The sequence below is a fragment of the Rhineura floridana genome, chromosome 20 (assembly GCF_030035675.1).
Source record: "Rhineura floridana isolate rRhiFlo1 chromosome 20, rRhiFlo1.hap2, whole genome shotgun sequence".
Classification (NCBI taxonomy): domain Eukaryota; kingdom Metazoa; phylum Chordata; class Lepidosauria; order Squamata; family Rhineuridae; genus Rhineura; species Rhineura floridana.
Window position 1 is genome coordinate 12,349,738 of NC_084499.1, and position 27,887 is coordinate 12,377,624.

Sequence of the window (27,887 nt, forward strand, 5' to 3'; positions counted from 1 at the left end):
TCCTGATGATTGGAGCCGATCAGAGTGAAAGGAGATGAGTCAGCCACTGAGACGACTCTTCTCAGTAGCTAACACACTCCCTCTTTTCATACTAGGGATGTCTGTTGTTGTGGGAGAAGGCATTAACAAAGATCTCATTCTCAATCCAGCAGCAGAAAAGGGGTGGTGGCAGTTGTGACTATCATGAAGGGGCCCTGCACTTCTGAATTTGCCACTACGCTACTGTGTCTAGGACTCAAGCCCACTATATAAAGCAGAGGAGCAGAATTCTCATTTTAGCCCAACAGGAACATAGGAAACTGCCTGCTACTGAGTCAGAGCGTTGCTCTGTGCAGTATTGTCAGTGTTTTCAGGCAAGATTTCAAGATTTCAAGCAGGCGTCTCTCCCAGCCCGCCCCGGAGATGCCAGGGGTCGAACCTGCAACCTTCTCCATGCATAGCAGATGCTCTACCACTGAGCCCCAGCCCTTTCCCAAATAGATAAGGACCAGGCAGGCATTACTACCTTGCAGCAGCAGCATGTCAAAAACTATATATATGTAAAATCTGATGATGATGATTCAAGCAATTTGCAATTGGTCAGGATAATTGCGGCACACAGGAAGTGCTTATAAATGTTGCTGCTAGGGCGGAAAAAGTGTGAAATTGCTCCCAGGCAACCTGTTTCTGGCAGCTAAGGGCCCTCTTAGACTGCTCTTGTGTTTTGCCACCACTCTCCCTCCCCCCCCACCTCCCTTTCTAAATGCAGCATCAGGTGGCCACAGCTGCAGTCCGCTGCAAAGGCTGAGCCTCCGAGAGCCGCATGGGGGCTGCCGCATCCATCTCCTCTTGCAGAGGAATGAATCGAAGTGGCACAGAGACAGAGAGCCAGGAGAGGAGGTTGCTGAAGAATGACCCCACGACAATCACAGGGTGCACCAAGAAAACCACTACTTTGTTTTAAACGGTGAGTGCCTGTTATAGACAAAAAAAAGTGAAGCGTGCAAAATTATTTGTTTGGAAGAAAAAGTTCGTCAATACCTGTGTCACCCCATTACCCCTGGATCCATTTCAATCCGGCTTTCGGCCGGGGTTTGGTACAGAAACAGCCTTGGTCGCCCTGTATGATGACCTCTGTCGGGAGAAAGACAGAGGGAGTGTAACTCTGTTGGTTCTCCTTGATCTCTCGGCGGCTTTTGATACCATCGACCATGGTATCCTTCTGGGGCGACTCGCGGATTTAGGAGTTGGAGGCACTGCTTGGCGGTGGCTGTGCTCCTATCTTGAGAATCGTCTCCAGAAGGCGATGCTTGGGGAACACTACTCGAGTCCCTGGGTGCTCCAGTATGGGGTCCCGCAGGGCTCAGTTCTGTCCCCCATGCTTTTTAATATCTATATGAAGCCGCTGGGTGAGGTCATCAGGAGTTATGGAGTGCGTTTCCAGCAATATGCTGATGATACGCAGCTCTATTTCTCCTTTTCATCTTCTTCAGGTGAGGCTGTTGCTGTACTGAACCGCTGCCTGGCTGCGATAATGGACTGGATGAGAGCAAACAAACTGAAGCTCAATCCTGACAAGACTGAGATGCTGCTAGCTGGGGGGCCCTCTGCTCAGATGGTTGATGTCAGACCTGTCCTAGATGGGGTTACACTCCCCCTAAAGGAACAGGTCCGTAGTTTGGGGATCTTATTAGATCCGCTTCTGTCACTTGAGGCCCAGGTAGCCTCGGTGGCACGAAATGCGTTCTACCAGCTTCGGCTGGTAGCCCAACTACGACCCTATCTGGACAGGGAGAACCTAGCCTCAGTTATTCACGCTCTGGTAACCTCTAGATTGGATTACTGTAATGCTCTCTACGTAGGGTTACCTTTGAAAACGATTCGGAAACTTCAGCTAGTGCAGAATGCTGCGGCCAGAGTTCTTACTGGGACGAAGAAATTCGACCACATAACACCTATTCTGGCCCAACTGCACTGGCTTCCAATATGTTTCCGGGCCAGATTCAAAGTGTTGGTCCTTACCTATAAAGCCCTTAACGGCACTGGACCGCAATATCTGATGGAACGCCTCTCCCGCTATGTTCCTACCCGTTCACTCCGCTCGACGTCTAAGGCCCTTCTCCGGGTCCCAACCCATACAGAGGCCCGGAGAACAGTAACAAGATCTAGGGCCTTTTCGGTGGTGGCCCCCGAATTATGGAATGCCCTCCCAGATGAGATATGCCTGGCGCCTTCTCTGTCATCTTTTCGGCGCCAGGTAAAAACCCACCTCTTCACCCAGGCATTTTAAAGTATTTAAGCTTTTAATCTTATTTTTTTTAGTTTTCTTTCACTTTGTTTATATAATGTTTATATTGTCTGCGCAATACACACTTGCTGTATTTTAAATATTGTGGTTTTATCATGTTGTACACCGCCCTGGGAGCTGCTAGCTATAGGGCGGTTTAGAAATGCAACTAAATAATAATTACTATCTGGCATTTCCTTGTTCAGGTGTGACCCACTAGATCAGCCTTTCCCAACCAGTGTGCCTCCAGATGTTGTTGGACCACAACTCCCATCTTTCCTGACCATTGGCAATGCTGGTTGAGGCTGATGGGAGTTGTGGTCCAACAACATCTGGAGGCACACTGGTTGGGAAAGGCTGCACGAGATCAATCACCCACAAATCAGATGATCCAGGACAGCTGAAGCTGAATGTTGGAAGATTCAGGACAGACAAGAGAAAATGCTTCCTGACCTAGCACATAGTTCAACTATGGAATCAGCTTCCACAAGAAGTAGCAATGACCATCAGTTTGGTGGGCTTTAAACAAGGGTGTTGTCGTCTGGGATCTTGGGGGGTCTTAAATCCTTTTCTCTTTTTTTTGGAGCAGGGTCCCTTTGTCTCCAGCAACCTGCAAGCCGATCAGCTACCTTAGGTCGCATCCACACCATCCATTTAAAGCAATCTTACATCACTTTAAATCCTGGGATCTGTCATTTGTTAAGGTTGCTGAGAGAAACTACAGTTCCCAGGATTCTTTGGGGGTAAGCCAAAGTGGGATAAAACTTCTTTAAATGTATAGCTCGTATGGGACCTCCGTGTGAATGAGTTGAGGACAATGCGTCCTCAAAGGAACATCTCCCCACAACCCGCAAGAGCTACCATCTGTGCATGGAAGAAGATTCCATAAGAAGCTGACTCAGACCACATGAGAGCATGTGTCCATCTAGCCCAGTACTGTCTACTCTGACTGACAGCAGCTGTCCAGGGCAGTGCTTTAAATGGATGGTGTGGATGTGACCTTAGGAGAATAGGAAGAGCCCTGCCGGATCAGGCCAGTGGCCCATCTAGTCCAGCATCCTGTTCACACAGTGGCCACCCAGATGCTTCTGGGAAGCCGGCAAGCAGGATCTGAGTGCAGCAGTGCTCATCCCACCTGTGAATCCCAGCAACTGGTATTCAAAGACATAACAGCTCTGACAGTGGAGCAGAGCAGAGCCATCATGTCTAGTAGCCAATGATAGCCTTATCCTCCTTAGCCAGACTACAGATGGCTCTGTCTTTGCAGGGAACATTAAACACTGATTTATTTCAGATAGCTTTTTTTTTTCTGTAAAAGATGTGGTCGCCCTGTAGTGTAGGATGTTAATCGGCTAGACGATTATTATTATTTATTAGTCTTGTTAGTTGCTTGTTCTCTGTAGATCTCCAAGTGATTTGCAACACATTAAAAACAGAAATATTTAATACATTATAAAACAGGACAAGATAGCTCCCATAACAGCCACAGGAGATTTGGCGGCACGCTGATAACAAAACAACAGAATCTCCGTTTTGAAAAGATTACTGGTTGAAAATGGTATTATTATTATTATTATTATTACTACTACTACTACTACTAGCTGTATGGCTTTGTTGTTGTTGTTATATTTGGTATAGTATGGTGATTCTGTAATGGTTAACACTTGGGGTGTGGATGTTTGTTAGCCTAAAAGGCGGCTTGTAAATATCTTAAATCAAATAAGGAAGGAGTATTGTGTCTCGCAAACAGGGTCATCGCAGGGACGTCTTCTCCAATTGCTGGACTAGAACTGCCTCAATCAGCGTTTCTACCAGCTGTTCCAGCTGTTATATCCGGGCTTGCCCAGCAAAGCGTTCTGGGAGATGTCGTTTGGAAGTCTCCAATCCCTTCCTCCCTCTTTTTTTAGGGAACTACATCTACGAACCGGAGCAAAATGGGCCCGAGAAACTACCAGCCTTTCATTTCCTAGATTTGCAGTTGTATGATGATGATGATGTTGGAATCTCTCCAAGGAGCTCCTTAAATATGGGTATGCTTTTTAGCCTTTTGCAAGGGTTTGCGTGGGTTGCTTGCCTAAAAATAAAGATTTTTTTTAGGGAGGGGGAGGATTAAGTGAATCCAGACGCACAGACTACAATCCCCAGAGGGCCTCGCGCCCTCGCCCACGTGACGCCTCGCCAAATTCACGGTGTCTGTAGGCGAGGCGTTTCATCTAGGAGGAACCCGATTGAAGTGGAAGGAACGAATTTGTACACAAGAGCGCAACTCCCCAGCTGGTTTTGCGGCAGATCGCCGGAAGAAAAGGAAAAAAGAATACCAAGATCATGCCGGTAAGTCTGCTTGGGGGTTAAGGGACGGTGCCTCTTTATTGTTGTCATATAAATTGCAAGCAGATTAAAAATGCAGAGCTTGCTTAAGTGCCAAAAAAAAAAAAAGTTTGTGACGCGGAAGTGAGAGATTCTCTCCGCTCGCATCTTACCTGAAGGCTGATCCAGTTTTTTTTTAATTCAATAAACAAATGCCAGTCGACCAGCCAGCGTACTGTCACGTAATTCTGTGTGGACATGTAGCCTTTGTTTTGATCTTCAAGTGCATCGTAGTGTCATGAAGATCCATCAACAGACAGAGCTTCGATTTCGATCTCAGCTGCACCCTCCTATCTCCAGCTGTCGCCTGTTTACCAAGGACAGTCTTATTATGTTGCGTCTCTGGTAAAACAATGAGCCTTGTTTTGGCTCTAATTTGGAGACGATTTGGGACTGCCATCCCCCTTTTTTTTAAAAAAAAATTTAAATTTAAAAAATGTATACATCCATCCATTAGAGTTTGTCCAGTTTCATCCCTTTCATAGGGAGTTGACTTCACCTGAGTCAGACCATTTGTTCACCTGGCTCAGAATTTCTACATCAGCGGTTGCCAAACTTTCCCACTCGCGTACCACTCGAAGGTTGCCGAGAGTCTCAGCGGGCCACTTCATGATTTTTCTTGCCTGCTGGGGCCATTGCAATGCGCTGTGCTGGATGCTGCATGATTTCAAACTGTCGACTGAGTTTTAACTGTTCATCTCATATATTATATTGGATTGCGTTGCAGTCTGAAGTCCATCAAGTTCAATGTGATATAAGCAAAAAAGAAAAAAGCAATGAATGGAAAAGGCGATTGAAATCGGCAGGACTGTTTAATGGGATGGGTGTGCTGTCTCCAGTCTTCACAGACCACCTGAATGAAGCTTGTGGACCACTGGGGGTCTGCGGACTACAGTTTGGGAACCTCTGGTCTACCTGGATAAGTAGTGGCTGTCCATGGTCTCAAAGAGGGAATTCTCCCAGTCTTATCTGGAAATGCCGGGCATTGAAATGGGAATCTCCTGCATGTGCAGCAGATGTGGTACTACGTCCCAGGCTATGGTCTGAAGGCACATGAGGCCAGCACCCTAATGAAGCTAAGAAGGGTTGGGTCTGGTGGGTGCCTGGATGGCAGACTGCCTGGGAACCATATTGATTGATTGATTGATTATTTGATTTATATCCTGTCCTTCCTCCTGGCAGGAGCCCAAGGTGGCAAACAAAAGCACTCAAAACTTTAAAACATCATAAAAACAAACATTGAAACACATTAAAACAAAAACATCTTTAAAAACGTTCCTTAAAAAAAGCTTTCGAAACATCGTCTAAGATTAAAAACATGTTTAAAAAAGAAGGTTTAAGGACATATTAAAAAGCAATTCCAACACGGACGCAGCTTGTAAGCTGCCTTGGGTTTCTATCATGGAATGTAATAAATAAATAATAAATAAATACTATTGAGCTACGTCCCTGTCCCCAAAAGAACACAGGAAGTTGCCTTATACAGAGTTGGACCATATAATATTGATTTGGATTCCTGCACGGAGCAGAGGGTTAGACATGGGGGCCTTACAGGCCCTTTCCAACTCTATGGTTCTATGGTCCATCTAGTTCAGTGTTGTCTACACTGACTGGCAGTGGCTTTCCAGGGTTTCAATCCCAACCCTACCTGGAGATGCTGGGGATTGAACCTGCGACCTGCAGCATGCAATGCAGCTTCTCGTCCACTGAGCTACGGCCCTCAATTCCATGGCTGGGTTACGGGCCTAGGAAGCTGCTTTATACCAAGTCAGTCTCATATCTGCACTGACAGGCAGCGTCTCTCCAGGGTTTCAGACAGGGATCAATGCCAGGGATTGAACCGGATGCCTTCGCCATGCCAATCAGATGCTCTGCCGCTGACCCGCAGCCCTTTCCCTGAGGGAGGGGGAGAAGGTGGGACACAGATTTGATGCTACGAGATGGTGTTGCCCATTGCTACATCCACCTCTGTGTTTCCAATGCTGAGTGGCAGCGGCTTTCCAGGATTTCAGGTGGGGGTCTCTCCTGGCCCTAGCTGGAGTTACGGGGGGGTTGAGCCTGGGACCTTCTACATGCCAAGCAGATGCTCCGCCACCAATCCAGCGCCCTGCTCCTTGGGCAAGGAGAAGGCGCAGCCCAGCTTTGATGCTGTGAGATGCTGATGACTCCACATCAGAGCAGACAGGTGGTAGATTGGGGTCCAGAGGCAGATCACTGGGTGACTTGCAGGAGATCAGAAAGAATAAAGGCCTGCATACAGGATTCTTAAACTCTAAATGGATTTCTTTTGCACCAGGCTCTAGTTGGAGGATCTTGGGGTTCTAGGAAAGAAGCAAAAGTAGACCCTGCCGTTCTGCCAACCCTTGCTCTCTGTGGAGGCAATACCCAGCATCTCCAGCTAAGGTTGGGAGTCTGCCTGCCTGAAAACCTGGAGAGCCACTGCCAGGCAGTGTATGTAGACAGTACTGAGCTAGATGGACCCGTGGCAACTTCCTAAATTCCTAAGGAATTGCCGAAACACAAGTTCTCAGCTTCTCTATTTTCCTTTTCATGTGATCTGCTTGAAGTGTTGACACAATTATCCAGCTGATTAGAAGCCGCCACTTGTTTCCCAGGCTCTTTGGCAGATAAAGAATCAATCTCTCTGCTGTTTTCCCCCCTTCCCTTCATTCACAGCAGCCCACTAATTGCAGTGCCACACCTAGACAAGCCCAGGCTTGTGTGAATTTCTGCCTGACTCCCATCAGAGCTTCTGGGTACGTGGAATAACAAGAATCTGGCAGAGAGAGTATGGCCTTGAAACTTTTTTTTTCTCAGTTGCAAGGCTGTATAAAGCAATGATGATAGTTGTTTCAGCATCTGTAGAGTGCCTTAAATAACCACAGTGCATGCCCGCTAAGCCAAAATTTAAAGGCTGTTTAGCACGTTTCTTGGGCTTGAACGTAGGAAGCCATTGGTCCATCTAGCTCTTCAGGGTTTTGAGAAGCAGGCTTTTACTCCCACCTGGAGATCCCAGGGATTGAGCTTGGGACCTTCTGCATACAAAGCAGATGCTCTACTACTGGCAGGGGTGTAGTCGTCCAGGGTCTCAGGGAGTCTTAGACCCTTTACTTTTTTGGGAGCAGGATCCCTATGTCTCCAGCATCCTATGAGCCAATCAGCATGAAAGGGAGAGTGTGTTGGCCACTGAGAAGAGTCTTCTCACATGCTTCCTTGTCCTTTCCTGCCGACTGGACCCAATCAGAGTGAAAAGTCAGCCACTGAGAAGACACTTTTCAGTAGCTAACACACTCCCCTTGTACGCTCATTGGCTGCTAGGGAGATAAACGTGTAGAAACTGAATTCAGTAATTCTAGCAATACCTCCGACAGTGAGAAAGGATAGTCAAATGATGATAGTGACCGAGAAGCAGAAAGCGGTATTCAAGCCTGGCCAGATTATTCTACAAGCTGAAAAGGTTGTATTATCTTAGAAGGAACGTGGCTGTGAGGGTGGTGGTGACTGTCACCATCATGAAGAGACCCTGCGCGTCTGAATTTGTCACTATATTACTGACCACTGGGCTATGCCTCTTGCTCAGCACAGGAAGCTGCCTTATGCCAAGTCAAACCATTGGACCCTCTAGCTCAGTACTGTCTACACGGACTGGGAGCAGCACTCCAGGATTTTAGGCAAAGGTCCCTCCCAGCCCTCCCTGACATTGCCAGGGATTGAAGCTGGAACTTTCTGCATGCAAAGCAGTATATATATATATATATATATATATATATATATATATATTCATTTACAAATTTATACTCCAGTTTCTATGGAACATGCTCATCTAAGCAGCTTTCAAGAGAGGTAGTTTTAGATGTTTTAATGATTGGAAAGATTTGTTATGATGTTGTAGAACTGCTCCTACAGGAGGGAGAATGGGGATAAGAATGTTGTTGTTGATAATATTAATAATAATAATAAAAATTATATCCTGCCCTTCCTCCCAGAATAAAATAACAATACTAATAAAATAGTAATAAAATAAAATAAATTATGATTATTATTGTCATCACTTTTTGTTATTAATAATAATAATTTATTTTATTGCTATTTTAATTTTATTCTGGGAGGAAGGGCAGGCTACAGATTTAATAAATAAATAAGTAAAAAGATGCAGGGGTGGGGAGCTTTTTGGCCTCCAGATGTTGATGATGAAGGTTGTAGTCCAGCAACATCTGGTGAGTCCAAATGGCCGGCATCTCCTGTGTAGGTTTTTGCAGTTGAAATCTGAGCTGAAGGCAGGCATTGGCCCTGCGAATGTCCCTCTTGGGAAACCAGCTTTTGCATAAGGCAACTTCCCTATTCACTTTTTTTTTTTTTAAGTCAATTCTGTGTGTTGTGTTGAAAAGAGATTCAACACAAAGTACACGTTTTCTGCTTAGAGATCTGACCCGAGTGTGGAATTTAGCACCAAGAGAAACCGGTGTTGCTGGAACACGGATCCTGTGAATTAGGGATTTGCAAAGATGCCGCCCCCATTTTGACCATATTGCGGTAGAGCTCTTAAGCTCAGGCCCGGCAATTAGTTGGAATAAGATGTCTGATAATCATAGGCTAGGATGATGAAAATCACACATGATAAAGAACTTCTTGTACTGAATCAAACCAGTGGTGCAAGTTGCCAAGTACAGCCTCCGTTACTGGTAGAGGCTCAGCAACGCCTTTGGCAAAGTTCCCCTGCTTTCCCTCCCGCCCTGTGACCTGACTTATCAACTGGAGATGCCAGATATCAAACTTGGGACTTTCTGTATTCAAAGCACAGCTTTTCTACCAAGCTCCTTACCCACTTCTTCAATAGTACCAGCTGCACCCCTGTAGAGTGAAACAGTGAATAGCGACAGAATCCAAGCCCTTATCATAGGATTTATGTATGTAGAGAAGCCAACTGAGGCTTCTGTATGGCAGGCAGCCTGAAACATTCCCGGTTGAGCTTCTGTTTCAGTATTCCCCCTGCTTTGTTCTAGATCATCCCAGTGGAGGCTGGTCCACTGGGGCACATTTCTCCACTATTGGGAAATGTGGAGAACTGAATTTAAGACTGGGGGGGGGACGAGAAACCAAAATAAATCAAAATTGACAGGCTCACCCAGCCATAGTCCTATCACTGCAAGCCTTGCCAATTTCTCACTCTTATTTTGTCCTCCCTTCCACCTCCCCGCCCATCTTCTACAGATGTATTTCTTTTTCTCGGACAAAGTGGTCCTTCTGTTTGACTTCTGGAAAACCCACACCCCAGCAGGTAAGAAAACAGTCTTATCTCCTAAGCAAATATAACCTGAAAGAGGCCAACTAAGAGGGATCCTTGATGATAGAGAAGATATGAAACCTTAGCTTCAGAGAGACAGCAGCTTATGAAAGGTTGCTCTGTTGAGCGCAAAAGGCCTCTCCAGATGAGAGCCTCCTTAGAATGCTTGACTGCACAATTGTTCAAAAGAAAAGTTCTGATAAACATGCTGGGTAAACGACCAGCAGCCCGGAACATGCTGGCCGTAGCTCAGTGGTGCAGCATCTGCTTTGCATGCAGAAGGCCGCAGGTTCAATCCCCGGCTGTACCTCCAGGTAGGACTGGGAGAGATCCCAGTCTGAAATCCTAGAGAGATGCTGCCAGTCAGTGTAGACAATACTGAGGTAGATGGACCACCGGCCTGACTCGGCTTCATACGGTCTTATGGCCATGGGTGTGGAGAAAGTTCTCCCAATCCACATTCTCCACACCAGACATGATTTTATCCATCTTTATAGTTCTTAGTCTGCAGGAGAGAAATGCAGCTGTGGCCCCATTGCCCACACCTTATTGCATCGGCTAGATGCCTTTTTTGGTTTTGCAGTGAATATGCCCATTAGGGGATGTAACTTAACCGGGCATTATTAGTTGCACCCGAGTAGAGCTGGATCAGGGCAAATGTGCAGTTGCGTTGTGTGTTTTTTTATGGCGGGGGGAGTCACTCTTCGATAATGTTAATGCGATAATAATTAGCTGACTACTATGCACAAATTCCTTTTTTTTTAATGGCTGTAACCTGAACGTCCCATTTAAAAGATTAGTCCTACCCCGGCTACGCTCTCACGTTTAAGCAAAAAGACCAAAACTATGGGAATTGCAGCAAGCACAGTTGAAAACAGGCTGCTTATGCCAGCAATTCTTAAGCTTTGGAGCAAGCTCTACTTGGGGGGGGGGCAGGGAGAGACATGGAATGCTTAGATGGGGGTGTATGATGGGTTAGGGGCAGAGAGGACCCTGACGCAAGGGAACCCTTCTCCCCCATGAGTCAAGGATGGATGGGTCCAAGACGCTAGTAGAAAGGCATGCAACCGAAATAGGTTGCATGGCTGCGGCCACCCTTGCTTGTATAAAAACACAGCCACACGTTTTTAGACTCCACCACGAAGCCATTTCACCGAAACATTAAAATAAATATCCGTATGTGAAATGTACAGTTTTAGCGGACTTGTTTATCATACAACAACTAAAACGGTTAAACAGCAATTAAAACAGTAGGTTCAAGTGAGAAAGTCAAGGGAATGCTTGCCTAAACAGGTGTAAGAGCCGGCAGAATGCCAATACTGATGGGGCCTCTTGTACTTCGGTGGGAAGAGAGTTCCGCAACAATGGTGCCATTTTGCCGATTGGCAGCTCTCCACCTTTCTAGCCTGAGATTCTCCGTAGCCCTAATGCTTTTCAAAATGGAAAATGCTGGGGACCATATGTGGGAACTACTCATCTATAAAGCATGTACTCTGTCACTGAGCCACAGCCCCTTCCTGCCACAGAGAGCAGGGTTTGCCAACGTGGCACCTTTTGGACACAATAGTGCCTTGAGGACTTCCCCTGGTGCCCACAAAGCCTCTGAGCCTCCCTCCCATTCACTACTCTCTTAGTTATGGAGTGATGAAAGTGGTTCCCTTTCTCTGCCTTGAGAAGTACATAGAGCTGAAAGAGGAAGTTGGGAGAGTGGCCTTTTTCTCCATTTCCTCTATGTACTCTTCAAGGCTCAAATTAATTCTGCTGGTCCGACTTTTACCCAGATTTGCAAATCCAACTGAGCTCTACTCAGAGTAGGTCTGTTGAAATTAATGGATCCACGTTAGTAATGTCTATTATTGATTAATAATGTCTATTATTTTCAGTAAGTTTACTCTGAGTAGAACTAGCATTGGATACAACCAAAAGTGTGTGAGTGCACGCTCTCTCTGGGGGATGGTGCTGATGTGGGGGTGGAGAGAGAGAAGTAGCCAGATGGAGTGGTGTCTGCAGCACTCACTCAAAAATCCAAATGTCCCCAGAGGTCTAAAACAACTAGTGTCTGACATAGAGCTACTTTATATGTCCATCTAAACCAGGTGTGGGGAACCTTTGGCCGTCCTGATGTTGCTGAACTACAAGTCCCAGCACTGCCAATTACCAGGGATAATGGGAGTTGTAGTTAAGCAACATTTGAAGGGCCAACGGTTCCCCACACTTGCTCTAACCCAGTGAAAATCAACCTTGGATGGTGTTGGACTACACCTCCCATCATCCCCTAGACAGTTTAGGCCAGTGGCCAGGCAAGAATGGGAGTTGTAGTCCAGTAACATCTGGGGCCTGATGTAACCCAATATTGTCAGTGCTGACTGGTGGAGGCTCCTCAGATCTTGGACAGAGGTCATTCTCATCTCTTGTTACCTAATCCTTTAAACCGGAACAGTTAAGGATTGAATCTGCCAGTCTTTGTGCATACCATCTGCAATGCCACTAAGCTAAAGCTCTTTTCTAAAGTATGATAAGAAAGTTGTTTTTTTAGAAGAATGTTTTGTTTTAATACGTTTTTTAAAAGTTCTGTTTTAACATGTTTTATGGTCTTTTGTTTTTTGGTTTAAAGTGCTTTCAGTGTTTTTGTTTGCCACTCTGGGCTCCTTCTGGGAGGAAAATGTAAATGTACTGCCTTCACGTCAATTCCAACTTATGGCGACCCTATGAAAAGGGTTTTCATGAGGCTGAGAGGCAGTGACTGGCCCAAGGTCACCCAGTGAGATTCATGGCTATGTGGGGATTCGAACCCTGGTCTCCCAGGTCATAATCCAACACCTTAGCCACTACACCACACTGGCTCTCTTTATAAAGAATTAATAGGAGCTAATTTGATCTTTTGATAGGTGCAGGAGCTGATTTGATTATTTTGGACTAATGAAGAGATATATTTGCCTTTTAATAGCTGTACTTTAAATATTATCACTGCAAGATTATCTTTAATGTATTTAATATGTCAGTTGTTACTTAGAGTGCTAAATGTGCATGTAAAATAAATGCAATTTGATCTCTCCTCCTAAAAAATAAACTTGTCTTAACCTCCCTGAGGGTTAGAAACTTGCATGCTTTTTAAAAAAAAATCACACTCCAAAGCTAAGATCTGCAAGAAGCTGATTCCTGTGTTTGAATGTTATAGTCTGTACTTACACTGAGGCTTGGGAGTACATCCAGACATGCACATATTGCCTCCAGCTGTAAATCCTTTTGTTCACACAGGGATGGTGCTCTCGGTGGTGGTGATCATGCTGCTTGCGGTGTTGTACGAAGCCATCAAGGTGAGCAAGGTGAAGATGCTGCAGCACATGATGCCAACCATCTCCCCCAGCATCAGCCAAGAGATTCTAGGAGAGCCAGAAAGGGCGTCCATCAACACGGGCGTGAGGCATCTAAGCAGCTCCCTGACAAAGTAAGAAAACAAGAGAACGTTCCCCATCTTCCCCCAGTTCCAAGATGCTCCAGGGTTCTCCATCAGTCAGAGGAGAGGTGGCCTGTTGCATTTTGCTATATGACGAAGAGCCTTGGCTCAGGGGTAGAGCATATCCTTTGCATTCAGAGGATCCTGGGATCAATTCCTGCCATCTCCAGTCACAAGGATCGGGCAACAGGCCATGATCCTAGAATAGTAGAGTTGGAAGGGGCCTACAAGGCCATCAAGTCCAACCCCCTGCGCAATGCAGGGATCCAAATCAAAGCATTCCCGACAGATGCCTCTTGAATGCCTCCAGTGTCGGAGAGCCCACTACCTCTCTAGGTAATTGGTTCCATTGTCGTATGGCTCTAAAAGTTAGGAAGTTTTTCCTGATGTCCAGTCGAAGTCTGGCTTCCTGCAACTGGAGCCCATTATTCCGTGTCCTGCACTGTGGGACGACCGAGAAGAGATCCCGGCCTTCCTCTATGTGACAACCTGATGGGGAAAGACTTCTCTTTACCCGCAACCTTGGAGCAGCTTCTCCCAACCTGGTGCCCTCCAAGGCATTGTTGGAACTACAACTCCCATCATCGCTGTCTGTGCTGGCGTGGGAGCCCAAGAGCATCTGGAGGGCACCAGGTTGAAGAAGCCTGCCCTGGAGAGCTGCTGTCAGTCACAGTAGACAGTACTGGGCTAGATGGACACATGCTCTCACATGGTTTGAGCTTCTTATGGAATCTTCTTCCATGCACAGATGGTAGCTCTTGCGGATTGCGGGGAGATGTTCCTTTGAGGACGCATTGTCCTCAACTCATTCACACGGAGGTCCCAAGCATGCTGTACATTTAGAGGTTTTATCCCATTTTAACAGTCATGGCTTCCCCCAAAGAATCCTGGGAATTGTAGTTTGCTAAAGGAGCTGATAGGAGACGCCTATTCCCCTCCCAGAGCTACAGTTGTGGTTTAGCAATCAAACCCTAAGGAACTCTGGGAACTGTAGCTCTGGGAAGGGGAATAGCCCACATGGGGTCCTTGGTTTTCTGCATCAGTGCCCATGGCCAGGTCCATCCCTCAGCATTTACCCACTTTGGACCTACAGGGTTGGTCCTCCTCTCCTGGCTGATGGCAGAGCCGAACTGGGGAGGAGGCAGCTTAGTGGAGATCCTGTAGAAGCAGAGGGAGCTAATGTGGGATGGTGATGCCCCATCTGAAAGAACAGATACAACTGGTGTTTCCCCGGCAAGGGAGTTGTGGCTGGTGCCCATTGGGGCTGGTGGGGCGGAAGGCAGGGAGCGGAGCCAAATCCAGAGCCAATGGCAGGCAGAGCCAACTCATCCTAGTTTTGCCCCCATCCTTCACCTCCCTGCTGAGTTCTACAAGGGCAACACTGAGACGAAGGAGGAGGGGGAAGCGGACAGCAAGTGTCACCCTTCGGGCTGTATGTAAGTAAGCAGATAAGCAGGTGGAGGTTGGCTAAATGCAGACTGACATTGGTGGGGCAGCGCCCAAATGGCCTCGCCTCCCGCTACATGCAGAAATCAGATGCAAGGCTCGGCCTAACATTTTCTTTTTTTTCCCTTTGGAAAAAGCTGGCTCCCGTGGCACGTGGCCCAGACCCTGCTCCATGTGGCCCAGACCCTGCTCCACGTGGCCCAGGTGGTCCTCGGTTACCTACTGATGCTGGCCGTGATGTCTTACAACACATGGATCTTCCTAGGAGTGATTGCGGGCTCTGCCATTGGCTACTACCTAGCATACCCGCTGCTCAGTCTCAGCAGCGGCATGCTTGGCTCGGGAGGTTTAGCGCCACCGGTTAACTGGAGACTCCCGCCTTAGAAACGGCCTGTGAACCACGAGCACTGAACCAGGGAAATGGAGGTCCGTCCACTGTAGTTCCATGATCATTTCTCCTGCCCCCAGTCCCCCCCCCCCGTTAAATTCTACATGCAGGGCATTTCCAACCATGGAGAACAGCATTTTATTTTTTTCCTTCCACTTCTATTTATCTGTGGTTTTTTTCTAAGTGCCTTAGAATAAGTTCCCGATAGCTATCCCTGGGATGTTTCTGTGGTTAGGGGAACTGGTCTATACATGCCGAGTATAACCACTAGGCTGTTGAGCTGTGCATTGTCTACTCTGACTGGTAGCATCTCTTGAAGGCCTTAGGGAAGGGGGGCACCTTTACCAGCCCTGCTACCTGGGATCCTTTCATGGGACCTGAAGCTCTGCCAGCTTTGTCCAAAGAATGTGCTGCACCTTTCAGTTGCATTCTCCCACAACTTTGGGGTTTGGGGTTCTGTAGTGTAGGAAAAAAAGGCAAATGGGAGGGGGCCATGTTGGTGCTTTATAAAATTATCTATGGGGTAGAGCAGGAGTTCCCAGACTGGTCTGTGGACCACCGGTCCATGAGCTTCATTCAGGTGGTCCGTGGCATTCAATAGTCACCTTGATTTTGAATTATGTTCTATTGCTGCTTTTATGTCTTATATTGCACTTTACCATGTTACGGTGTGAATGCTACGGAATGTGATAAAACACAATAAAAGGAGCAACCAGAATACATTTAAAAACCATGCGGCACCTAGCACAGAGCATTACAGGCAGAAAAATCATTAAGTGGTCCACCAAGACCATCAGTGATTTTCAAGTGGTCCATGGGGGAAAAAATAGTTTGGGAACCACTGGTCCAGAAAAGGTCGACCAGGGAGTTTTCCCTCCGTCCTGTCGTAATTCTACAACTGGGACCATCCAACGAAGCTGAATGATGGCAGACTCAGGACAGACTGAAGGAACCAAGAGCACAAGAAGAGCCTGCTGGATCAGGCCAATGGCCCATCTAGGTCCAGCATCCTGTTCTCACAGTGGCCAGCCAGATGCTTGTAAGGAGGCCCGCAGGGAGGACCTGAGCGCAAGAGCACTCTCCCCTCTTGCGGGTCCCGGCAACTGCTTCACTCAACGCATAAGTCAGCTATGGAACTCATCACCGCTAGATGGGGTGATGTCTTAGATGGGCTTGGAAAAGGGCGCTGAGACAAATTCATGGAGGAGACAGTTACTAGGGGGTGCTCATCGTGGTGACTAGGTACTTGCACTTCCAACAGCATGCCTCATACCAGTTGCTGGGGATCACGATCAGGAGAGTCCTATTCGGCTCATGTCCTTCTTGTGGAAGCCCTGTAGGTGGCTGATTGGCCACTGAGAAGATGCTGGCCCATAGAAGCCTGTGATGTGATGAAGAATAGTTCTTCTTATGTTGCCAGGTAGGGTGGAGTGAAGGTGAGTCGATTCTGGCTCTGAAAGGAAGGATGTCTGTATGGTTACGGAACTCACCACCATGTTATGTGGGTATAAAAGGAGTCCAATCGTAGCCTCACTAATCATAGCCAGATTCATTCTCATCAGTGCTTGACCATATGACTATGTTGACAGCCTGCCTTCCACTGAATCAGACCATTGGTCCATCTAGCTCAGCTTTGTCTACACTGACTGGCAGCGGCTTTCCTGGGTTTCAGGCAGGGCTGTCTCCCAGCCCTACCTGGAGCTGCCGGGGATTGAACCTGAGACGTTCTGCATGCAAAGCAGATGCTCTGCCACTGAGCTAGGACCTTTCTTAAGATCTAGCCCAGATTGTCTATGATGAAAGGCAGCTGATATGCAGGTTGTCAGAGGGAGAGGTCTTCCCCCCATCACCTGTTACCTGATCCTTTTGAGATATCCAGGCTTGAACCTGGGACCCTTTGCATGAAAGGCATGTGCTCTGACCACTGCATAGCTCAGGCCTTCTTTGCCACTGGTCACTTGAAGGGGGTGAGACCACTTGGGAACTCAGTGTAGGCGGCAAGATGGCATCCATCAGTGTTAGCAAAATTAGTTTGAAAGTGATTCAACCGTTGTGAAAAGGAGGTCAGGGACAGTTTTGAGAGGGGAGGGACCTCCCCCCGGACACATCCTATAGCTGGCTCGGTTTCTGAGCAGAATCTGTAAAATGGGTATAAAAACAACCCCACGAGATTTTGCTGGAGACTAAAAATGGACTCTGCAAAGAAACTGGTGGTGTTGGAAAGAGCCGGCGTGGACCAACAGTTAAGAGAGTTGGCCTTGGGCGGTCTAGGTTCAAGTTCTCTGTCTGTCAGACTCAGGTGGCTTTGGACAAACAACCGACTTGGCTGCGTCTGTGAAATCAGGCAAGTTGCGAGGGAAGGTCACACAGGGTGTAAGGCAGGGATAGCCAATGTGGTGCCCTCCAGATGTTGCTGAACTACAGTTCCCATTGCTCCTAGCCAACATGATCAATCATCAGGGACGATGGGAGTCCAGCAACATCCAGAGGGCACCACGTTGGCTATCCCTGATGCAAAAGACTTCATAAAATTATAACTAGGGGAAAGTATGTGTGTGTGTGTGTGTGCGGCACCTTGCTTTAACTTGGGGGCACCCGCTAAATTAAAAATATTTGTATCAAATGTGCTACAAAATCAGATGCAAAAATCAGTGTCAAATAAAAATATTTTACTATCAGATCAGATTTTATAAATACTTATTTGTCGAGTTGCTTTGTGGCTTTCAAATGAGTGGGGGCTCAGGTTGTTCCCATTTGTGAGCATCCCTTTTTCTTCCCCAAAACCCAGTTCAGCACATTCAGGACATGCCTCTATGGGTGCTTCTAGACTGCTGCTGGGTGGGATTCAATCACATACTGGCACATCGAGGTTGCACACTTTAAGACTGCTTTCAACATGGGACTTATTGCGCACCTGTCCCGATTTCTAAAATTCCTTTCAACCGCAGTATCTGTTGCTTTAACAGTAGCTTTTTCAGCCAATACACCGGCATTATGCGCAACTGTCCTTCACACGGATGCAATGAATATCTTGTTTTCATCCCTCGCTCATTATACACATGCACATCTTACATCCTGTGTAGGAGGTCTAAGATCTCATCCCGTCACCATGCAACACTTCTCCCTTTAGCATCTGACTTTTAAAAATTATTTTAGCTGTATAGACACCGCAGTGTGTGTGGGAAATGCTGCTGCTATCTACGCCTACACCGGAATACCGGTACAATTTGTCTGGGGGGAAAAACGAATGCCTAAAGGGTGGGAGCGCACTGCATGCTGGGATGCTTGTCCTGTGTGCAGCTGCAGCTAGTGAAAAACTGCCACAATTTCCCGGGTTCCCAGGCTTGCAAATAGATTATTTCTGGTATTATTTCTCATGAAAATGAGTGCTAAACTTGCACTATATGCCTCTAGAATTCCAAAACTAGCATGTATGTCATGTGAAAGATCAAATATAATGCGCAAGTTACCAGGTAAGAAATCGTCAGAATAATGGAGTAAAGTGCAGTGTGAAAGCAGCCTAAGTTGATTTGATGCTTTCCCCTCAATATCTGACTTTTTGCACTGGGAAGCAGGAGTTACCATCTGCTGGAGGTATTATCTAACCTCTCCGCAAATGAGTTGGAATGAACGCTCAACAAATCGGCGGCATTGTTCCACCTCCCTGCAAACAAACCTGGGTGATCGTTCAAGAAACTGGCTGTCTGGAAGCAAGTGAAATGGGCCCCAGTCCACCTGCCCATTTGCAAGGGAGGTTTGAAAACCCTTACACTGCAGATCTGGACCCAAAACTGGCCTGCTTATTGGTAAGTAGAGTTTGGCCATCCAAATGAGAATCCCCAGAGATAAGCTGACCCTCCAGCTGTTGTTGGACTTCTGCTGCCATCAGCCCCAGCCAGCATGACCAAAGGTCAGTGATGTTGGGAGTTGTAATCCAACACCATCTGAAGCTTCTACAGGTCTTGTAGCGTACTAGCAATAGGTATAGGAAAATCAACTGCAAGCCTGTTTGGTGAGAGCTTGCATCAACTGCAAGCCTGTTTGGTGAGAGCTTGCATCAACTGCAAGCCTGTTTGGCAAGAGCTTGCGCCTTGATCATGGAGTTCTCTCTCACCCACAGAGTTTCTAAACTTGCCGAGTTATCAGAGCCCAGGCAAGGCAAAGGAGGAGACAGGTCGTACTGACATTAAATAAAGCTGGATTTTATTATTAATATATAAGCACATTTTTTCCCCCTTAAACATTTGGTATAAGATTTGCAATAAACTATCATGGAAGAAAAGGAAAAAACAGGTAAGCTTTGGTTCCCAAGATTAAGGCACTTTTTTAAAAAAGAGAAGAGCATGCAAAAAAGAGAATATCCGGGAAGTTCTCTACCCTCCCCCAATTATTTAAAAGCAAAATTAGAGAAAATATTGAAGAGGTTCATGGAAATGGAGACTGTTAGCACAATAGCAAGAAGGCCTGTGGGTGCGCATCTAGCTTGAATCACGAGCCATTCATCCCCCCCCCCGTCTCCATATTAAGGTCTTCCTATGCCCATTTGGAAGAAGGCACAGTACTTGTGCATAAACATTAATCGTGGTATTCAATGCTAGTCCTACTCAGAGTACACCCATTGAAATTAACAGACACGACTAACTTAGGTTCATTAATTTCAGTGGGTCTACTAAGAGTGAGATTTAATTGGATACAAGCTAAAGACACTTGGATTTCTAACTTGCTATAACTTTTTTGGGGGGGTGTCTTCCACTCCTGAATGGAAACCAGATGCCCCATCAGACCCTGTAGTGTTCATTTTAAAACAAGTGTGGGGAACCTTTGGCCCTCCCAATATTGTGGGACTACAACTCCCATCACCCCTTGCCATTGCTGGGGCTGATGGGAGTTGGAGTTCAGCAACGTTGGGAGGGCCAAAGGTTCTCCGCCCTTGTTTTAAATGGTCATTCTGTTGCCACCCTGACCTCAAGAAAAACAAACACGCATGCAGAAGAAGAGCCTACTGGGTCAGGCCAGTGGCCCATCTAGTCCAGCATCCTGTTCTCACAGTGGCCAACCAGATGCCCCAATGAGAAGCCCCCGCGCAGGAGCGCTCTCCCCTCCTGCTCTTTCCACCAAACGGTAACTGTTTGCTTTCTCCCCGTGTGTAAAAACAGATGCTTCATAGGACAAAGCAACAATTTAGTCACTAGGGACATTTTTTCTGGGGCAGAGATAGGGAACTGGTAGGCCTCCAGCTTCTATTAGCCTGAATGTTCAAGGATGATGGTAGTTGCCATCCAAGAACATCTAGCAAGACACAGGTTTTCTCCTGTACAAGAAGAGCATCCCACCGGAGAATTCAAGGTTCTTCAATCTTGGACACCCAGATGTTGTTGGACTGCAACTCCCATCATCCTCAGCCAGCTTAGGGCAATGGTTACGGATGATGGAAGCTGTAGTCCAACATCATCTGGGGGACCCACCTTAGAAGGACACTGTATCTAGCCAACATCTGTGTCTGTTTAGGCTTCAAAAGATCACTTTCCTCCCATGGCGATAACTCCACAGGCACCAATTTTCCAATCTGTGGTGCCAGAAAGGTAAAAACTAGCCTTAAAAAAAGAAATCAGTGTGGCACAGAACAAGAGGGAAACCAGCAGGGACTGGGGGAAACACAACTTGGAATGATCCACTCGGAACTGTCCAACATCCAGAGTAGTGGACAGTGGTGCCTGGAGCAGTCCTCTCGAGGTGGTGCTGTTCTGCGGCTGACAAATCTGAACCTCCCTATGCCTTTTTTTCATGGCTGAAGTTCCTCAAGTTGGAGTTGTGTCAAAAACCCAAGAGACAGATACTGAGAAACAAAGGAGTTGGACCCTCACCTAACAGGAAAAGATGACTCAGGATTCTTTCCAAAGTTAGTCCTGCTCAGGGTAGACCCATTGAAATGTGCCTAAGTTATCCATATCTTAATTTCAGCAGCTCTGCTCTGAGAGTGACTAACTCTGGATACAACCATTTGAACAGATGTGGGGAACCTTTGACACACACACCCCAGATGCAGCGGATCTACAGCTCCCATGGTTCCTGGCCATTGGCCATGCTTGTTGAGGCAGATGGGAGTTGTAGTTCAGTGACATTTGGAGGGCCAAAGGTTCCCCACACCACCCTTAAAAAGTTCAAGGAGACAATATATGCCCTTTACCCTCGAGGGGTAAAAAAAGTGGATTACGTTGATATTTCTAAATCCATTTCTACTATACACATATATAAATTTTCATTCCAATTGGTGACCCATAGATATGGGATAAAGCCTGCATCTCCCACCCCACCCAGCATTTACCAACAAAGGAAATACGTTTATTAGTAGTTTAAAAATGAAGGGTGGTATTCAGCGGTAGACCTACTCGGAGTATAGACTCACTTAAGTTAATAGACTATTCTTATACTATAAAATGTTTATGGATCCATTGACCATTACAGATTGTCAAGCAAGCATTACAAAACCAATCATTCCATGGTTGCTCTTTGAGCATTTTAGCCCTAGTAGACATGACTTAGATCCATTCATTTTAATGGGTCTGCTGTTGAGTAGGAGTTACAGAATCTTAGAATAGTAGAGTTGGAAGGGGCCTGTAAGGCCATCGAGTCCAACCCCCTGCGCAATGCAGAACTTAGCTGAATATAACCCAAAGGGGTTATGTTCTCTAATAATTTACTTGGGTTGCATCCAGTGCTAGTCTTACTCAGAGCAGAGCCATTAAAGATAATGGACATAGTCCATCCAAAGTCCAAGTTATATCCATTCATTTCAATGGGTCTACTCCAAGTAGAGTTTAGTTGAATACAATTTCCCCATAAATTGCACAGGGATGAACACTGAAAGATCAACCCGCTATTTTGTCCTTAACTAACATTTCCTAAGTACACTTTTTATATACGTTGTTGGAATCCAGCTCCCATCAGCCCCAGCCAGCACAGCCAATGGTCAGGGATGATGGGAGTTGTAGTCCAGCAACATCTAGAGGGCCAAAGGTCTATAAGCGCACATGAAAGGAAAAGTGAAAGAGGCCACATAAAGATTTGGGAATGGAGATTCTCCCTCGAGAAAATACTACTCAAGTTTTAAGAGGTAACCTCCCAGAACACTTCCAAAGCAGTGGGAGACGTCCCCTTCTGCAAGACCCAATAAATCGCCACCACGCCAAGTGCAAGGGGGGGGGGAGATGCAACCAAAGGAACTCTGTCCCATCAGGCCTACAGTTGTACCTTTAAATGACCATCTCCAGAAGAAAACCAGTTCCGCAGCCTTGCCCATGCCCACTTCCTTTCACCGCTCTCTGCTCCAAATCCACCTCACTGGGCCTTCACAATCACCACATCCTGTTTCTCTGACCTTCATTTGCATCTTCCTTTTCAAGTGTGTGTGTGGGGGGAACCCCACTCGCTAGGTCTACCTACTAGGCCCTGCTGCTAATGCTCTCTCTCCCTTCAGAATTTTGGGTTTTTCGGGGAGGGGTGCAGAAAGGGATGGTCATGATTCTTGCCACTTCAAATCTCCCAAAGTGAATGGGAGGTGGGGGAAACTATGATTAGAGACAGCTAGGATTCGAGATGCGGAAACCTCTGTGCTGAGCTGGAGAAAGGAGACAGAGGCAAAAGTTGGCCTGCATTCAGATATGGGGTTTATTGCATGAGTTTTCCTGATGATAATGGTGGCGCTTGTGTCCCGATTTCGAACATTCCTTTCACACTGCAGCACCTGTTGCATTTTGGAACGGTGGCTTTTTGACCAATGTACCGTTGTGTTGCTCTAAATTTCATTCACATCAGCGGGCGTGGGGCGGCACAACAATGAACGTCACTGGGCATGTCACCAATTCCCTGCCCTTTCCACACATGTGCACTTCTGTTCCCCCATGAAAACCGCTGGCAAGAAGTGCATGCCATTATACTGCCACCAAATTTCATCACTTTACCCTCGCAATTTTCTCGGCTAATGGGGTTGCAGGCAGATTTTTGGTTTTCCTGGAAGCAATTAACACGAAAACGAGTGCTCAACGTCCACCGGATTCTGCTTGATTTCCAGAAGTGACTTTTACGTCGTGTGGAAGATCAAATAAAATGTGGAAATTGTCAGGTAAGGAAACATCAGGAAAACGGAATAAACTGCCGTCTGAATGCAGCCTTGATTTCCCTACCTGTAACAGCCAAAACTGGGATCAGAACATTAAAAATCATCATCATTGAGTGGGGCAAAGACAGCCACAAGACTGGATTAACACACAACCAGGTTTCCAAGAAAATAAAGGCGGCTTGGTCCAAACATAGGAAAGCATTCCCTAGAGGGGGAAAGCCGGCTGCCACTCTGTTCCATACATTCCTCGGCATACAAGATAAAGTGTCTTTTCAGTAGAGTTGTGGCAGGAAAAGGAGACCCAAAATGATCCTACTGAGAATGACAGGTGCAAAGGAAAGGTGTGAGAACGCAACCTAATTCAGGGCCTATGGAGGCCTGGAAGGGTCAGCTGAGCCCCGAGAGTGACAGCTAAAGCAACCAATATCATTTCTGGAGCTTCTCCCTTCCATCCTCCCCTCCAAAAAAGAGGCAACCCTCCTCTGGAAAAATCAAGCACATACAAACTAAGGATGCTGCTGGACCAACCTTAGGTGCTTTTCTATCGCCTCTCCCTGCCTCTCCCCCCAAGTGCCCCACAGGGTCCCCCAACTCCAGTCTGCCTTTGGCATTGGTGCATCCGAGAGATAAATCCTCTTGCAAAGCGTAGTGGAGGGGGGCTAGCCTAGAACTGAGTCTGTACCCCTTCGCTGTCTTCTGCGGCCCTGTGGCTGTTCTCCACGAGGGGCTCCACTTGTGTCTTGCAAACCGGGGTAACTGCTGCATCCTCTTCCCCCGTCTCCTTATCGCTGGGCTCAAGGTGGTTCGCTTGGGATCCCCCATCACCAACCGGGGAAGGCAGTTTGGCAGGAGAAGCGGGCGTGGCGTCCGTCGCTTCCTGCTCTCCTCTTTGGTGCTCGGTAGAGTGTGCCGGGGGGCGGTCATCCGCCTCCATGGCGGCTTCCTCCTCTTTCTCCTCCATGTGTTCAGCTGCTCCTTCACTGTGCTGGGCAATGGTGCCATTGCCTAGCTGTTCCTCCACCTTCCCGCCGACAGGAAGCGGCGTCTCAGCATGAAACTCCTTTACCAACATCGATCGGAGCTCCTTCACGTTGTCGGGGGAACCCTGCGTGGGAGGGCTCGGAGCGTGGTCCAGCTCCTTGGGCTCCGAGGCATCCGGGGACCCCTCCAGGGAAGTGACCTCATCGTAAGGCGGGACCCCTTCGTCAGTGTGGATGACTGAGACCACTTGCTTGGCCCGGCGCCGTTTCTCATCTGATGGGTCCGAGTCTGGCTGGCCGCCAAACTCCTCCTCCCAGTCGATGGGCGTCTCCTCGCCGAGCAAGTGCAGGTTGGGATCGCTGTTGTGCATCACGATGCTGTCACGGTAGAGGTTGTGTTTCCGTTGCACCGCTGCCTCCTTCACGGCTGAAACATTAAAAAGATAACACTGAAGACACATGCACAGAACAGTGTTCCTCAATCCACAACAGGGCCTTACGAGCCAGGATTATGATCCTTACGAGCCAGGATTACAATGTGAAGAGCCAAGCAGAATAGCAGAGGAGGCTGGCCCACTGGGGCAAATAGGCCACTGCCCCTCCAACCTCAGTCTGACCTCAGCAAGATCCTCTTCTCCCAGGCACTTTAGCATGCATTTTTAAATTGTTTTAAAAAAATTTTTAATTGTGTTTTTAAATTGTTTTTTTGTGTTTTAAAATTTGTATATTTGTTTTTATTGTTTTTCATTGCCGTAAACTGCCCAGAGAGCTTTGGCTATGGGGCGGTATATAAATGTAATAAATAAATAAATAAATAAATAAATCTGCCTACTGTTCTCACTTACAACCAGTCCAGGAGGTGTCACTGGCTTTAGGCTTCCCCCTCCTCCCGAGTCTCAGGATGGGGGCAAAACTAGATGCGTGTCATTGGCACTGGTTCCGCCTACAGTTGGGGCTCCCTTTCTTCTGCCCTACTGCCCCAGTGGGCACCAGCCATCATTGGAGCGGAGTATATTTGCAGAGTGTTTTTTTTTTTTAAGCACTCATATAACAACATTGAGAGCCAGCGTGGTGTAGTGGTTAAGGTGCTGGACTACGACCTGGGAGAACAGGATTTGAATCCCCACACAGCCATGAAGCTCACTGGGTGACCTTGGCCAGTCACTGCCTCTCAGCCTCAGAGGAAGGCAATGGGAAACCCCCTCTGAATACCGCTTACCATGAAAACCCTATTCATAGGGTCGCCATAAGTCGGGATCGACTTGAAGGCAGTCCATTAATTAATATCAACATTAAACAAATGTAAAACATATCCACACAATTTTTATAGACAATGTTTTTTTAAATGCAGTTCAGAAAAAGAAACCAGACTTTTAACGCGCTATACACATCTGCCATTGACTGCCCCACAAATACAATAACCAGACAATAATGTGAAGCAGGTGTTAATTTAAAAGCATTGACATAACACGGCCGTGGCAATCACGTTCAAGTGATTCTCTCTCTTTACGATAAACTTACAATGGGGATTTAAATGTACCAAGGCAGAGGACAGGCCTCCTTAATGTAGAGGATATAGAGGCCACATTCACACCATACGTTTGAAGCACTATGATGCCACTTTAAACAGCCATGGCTTCTCCTAAAGAATCCTGGGAACTGTAATTTGTTAAGGGTGCTCAGAGGAGAAGCCAATTCCCGTCACAGAGCTACGGTTTCCAGGGTGGTTTGACAGTTAATCCTTTGTCCCAGGGAACTCTGGGAATTGTAGCTCTATGAAGGGAAATAAGGGTCTCCTAACAACTCTCAGCGCCCTTTACAACTACACTTCCCAGGATTCTTTGGGGGAAGCCATGACTGTTTCAAGTGGTTCATAATGCTTTAAATGTATGGTGTGGATGTGGCCCTAAACTCTTGCCTGCTTTGTCGTTTGCCCGGCTGTCCTCCAGACAGAACCTGCCTCACCAAGTCAAATCCCTGGTCCATCTAACTCAGTAGAATAAATAAATAAATACAATATTAGCCCTGCGCAGAGGACGGCCACTCTATCTTACCCATCATGATATCTTTCATGACGGAATGCAGCACCACTTCTTCATAGGTGTTCTCCACCAGGATGAAACGGGCAAAATCCTCAAAAATCAGCTCCTGGAATCTCGAGAGGTCCTGTCCCGGGAGAAAGAGAGAAAAGCCTTTGGGACGAGCAACAGAGAAAAGGAAAGAAAAAAAGAAAAAGAGAGCAAGGCTCACGAAAATGAAGCGAGGAACAGAACTGAGGGAAAAGGGGCCATCTAACAACAACAGCAGAGACCAGGGGTTCCCAAATGGTGGCCTGTGGGCCACCAGCTTTGTTCAGGTGGTCCACAGCATGTGCGCATTAGATATTTATACTGATTTTAATTTCCCCCCCCCTTTATCTTGTATTTGATTTTGGGTATTCTGTGGAATGCCAATTGTAAGAGAGTGTAAGAAACACAAGAAGCAATGCAAATGCAATTGAAAATGATGCAACATCTAGTGCAGCAAGTTCCAATTTCTAGAACAGGCGGAAAAATCATTAAGCGGTCCGCCATGACCCTCACTGATTTTCAAGTGGTCCATGGGAAAAAAAAGTTTGGGAATCACAGGCATTTTATCATCATCATCAACAACAACAACACCACATTTCCAATCTGAGGGGGAAGGCTTCCTTTGCCCTTGCACGCCCCTTTCCCCGGCTGGGGATGCCTGCTTACCCCTGTGCAGGTGGGCGCCAGCTTTTTCAGCAGAAAGGGGATGGTGATCTGCAGCAGGGCCTCCCGGAAAAACTTCTTCCTCACCGTGCTGCTGTCATAGTCATATTTCTGCCCGAAGACAAGAGACAAGAGAATATATAACTGCACAGGGGACCTACAGATGAAGCATAGAAAGGAGCCTTAAATCATGTCAGAGGAGTGTGGTCCACCTAGCCCAGGGGTGAAGGAGCTCAGCAAACGCGGCCCTCCAAGCCTCTTTATCTGGCCCTTGGGACTCTCTCCAAGCTACACCTCCTCTTTGGCCACACCCCTTTCCCCAAGCCACACCCTTCAATGGCCCTGGTTCACACATTCCTTCAGTGTTTTGGCCTGGCTTCAACCACTGGGCAGAGAAGAAGGGCATAGAGACTGTGTGACAAACTAGCCTACTGTACAGAAGTAACGTTTATGCATTTGTTGCTCTACCCACTTTCGCCTCTGGCCCCTCCCTTCACCGGCACGTGGCCCTCGGAATGCCGCCCAGAAGGTATTGCGGCCCTCGGGCCGAAAAGGGTTCCCCATCCCCTGAGCCAGGGGCGTACGGACCCGATAGGCCGCCGCAGCTTCTGAAGTGGAAAGACTGTGTGACTGAACATGTACCGCTTCCAGAAGACAGCCCGGCGTCCTGATCCGGCGCCGGCACCAACGTATCCACAGCTGCTCAAGCAGGCTTACCTTGAGCACCCGCTCCAAGATGCGTTGAATCGTCTTGCAGAGCTCGTCTTTGCTCACGGATTTCCCCATTTCCTGGTGGAGGAGCGTCTCAAAGGTGAAGACTGTATCGTCCATTTGCTGCAGTGTCAAAG

General features: G+C 47.2%; 2 protein-coding genes across 3 annotated transcripts in view; one reads left to right on the forward strand and one right to left on the reverse strand.

Moving 5' to 3' along the window:
• The first annotated feature begins 927 nt into the window (after positions 1-927).
• On the forward strand, positions 928-17,886 carry SLC31A2 (solute carrier family 31 member 2). 2 transcript variants are annotated; one of them, XM_061603688.1, is made up of 5 exons: positions 928-946; positions 4,174-4,597; positions 9,845-9,911; positions 13,176-13,365; positions 14,958-17,886. In XM_061603688.1, the coding sequence occupies exons 2-5, from the start codon at positions 4,592-4,594 to the stop codon at positions 15,202-15,204; spliced, it is 510 nt and encodes a 169-aa protein (XP_061459672.1). In that variant the 5' UTR covers positions 928-946; positions 4,174-4,591; the 3' UTR covers positions 15,205-17,886. The 2 variants fall into 2 exon arrangements, with proteins under 2 accessions (XP_061459672.1, XP_061459673.1); XM_061603689.1 differs by lacking the exon at positions 928-946 and having other exon boundaries at positions 4,164-4,597.
• Positions 17,887-19,389: 1,503 nt separating this feature from the next.
• The window catches only part of NIBAN2 (niban apoptosis regulator 2), a 95,680-nt gene continuing 87,182 nt past the window's right edge, over positions 19,390-27,887 (reverse strand). The window contains exons 11-14 of the mRNA XM_061603687.1: positions 27,757-27,873; positions 27,043-27,150; positions 26,362-26,473; positions 19,390-24,734 (exon numbers count right to left, since the gene is read on the reverse strand). Coding sequence (XP_061459671.1) covers positions 23,992-24,734; positions 26,362-26,473; positions 27,043-27,150; positions 27,757-27,873 — 1,080 coding nt within the window. The 3' untranslated portion in view covers positions 19,390-23,991. The remainder of the gene's footprint in view (positions 24,735-26,361; positions 26,474-27,042; positions 27,151-27,756; positions 27,874-27,887) is intronic.

Bases quoted from the DNA above. Each gene is read 5' to 3' on its own strand.
- SLC31A2 (XM_061603688.1), top strand. The intron at 9,912-13,175 runs GTAAGAAAACAG...TTGTTCACACAG, and splicing joins GAAAACCCACACCCCAGCAG to GGATGGTGCTCTCGGTGGTG. The intron at 13,366-14,957 runs GTAAGAAAACAA...CTTTGGAAAAAG, and splicing joins CTAAGCAGCTCCCTGACAAA to CTGGCTCCCGTGGCACGTGG.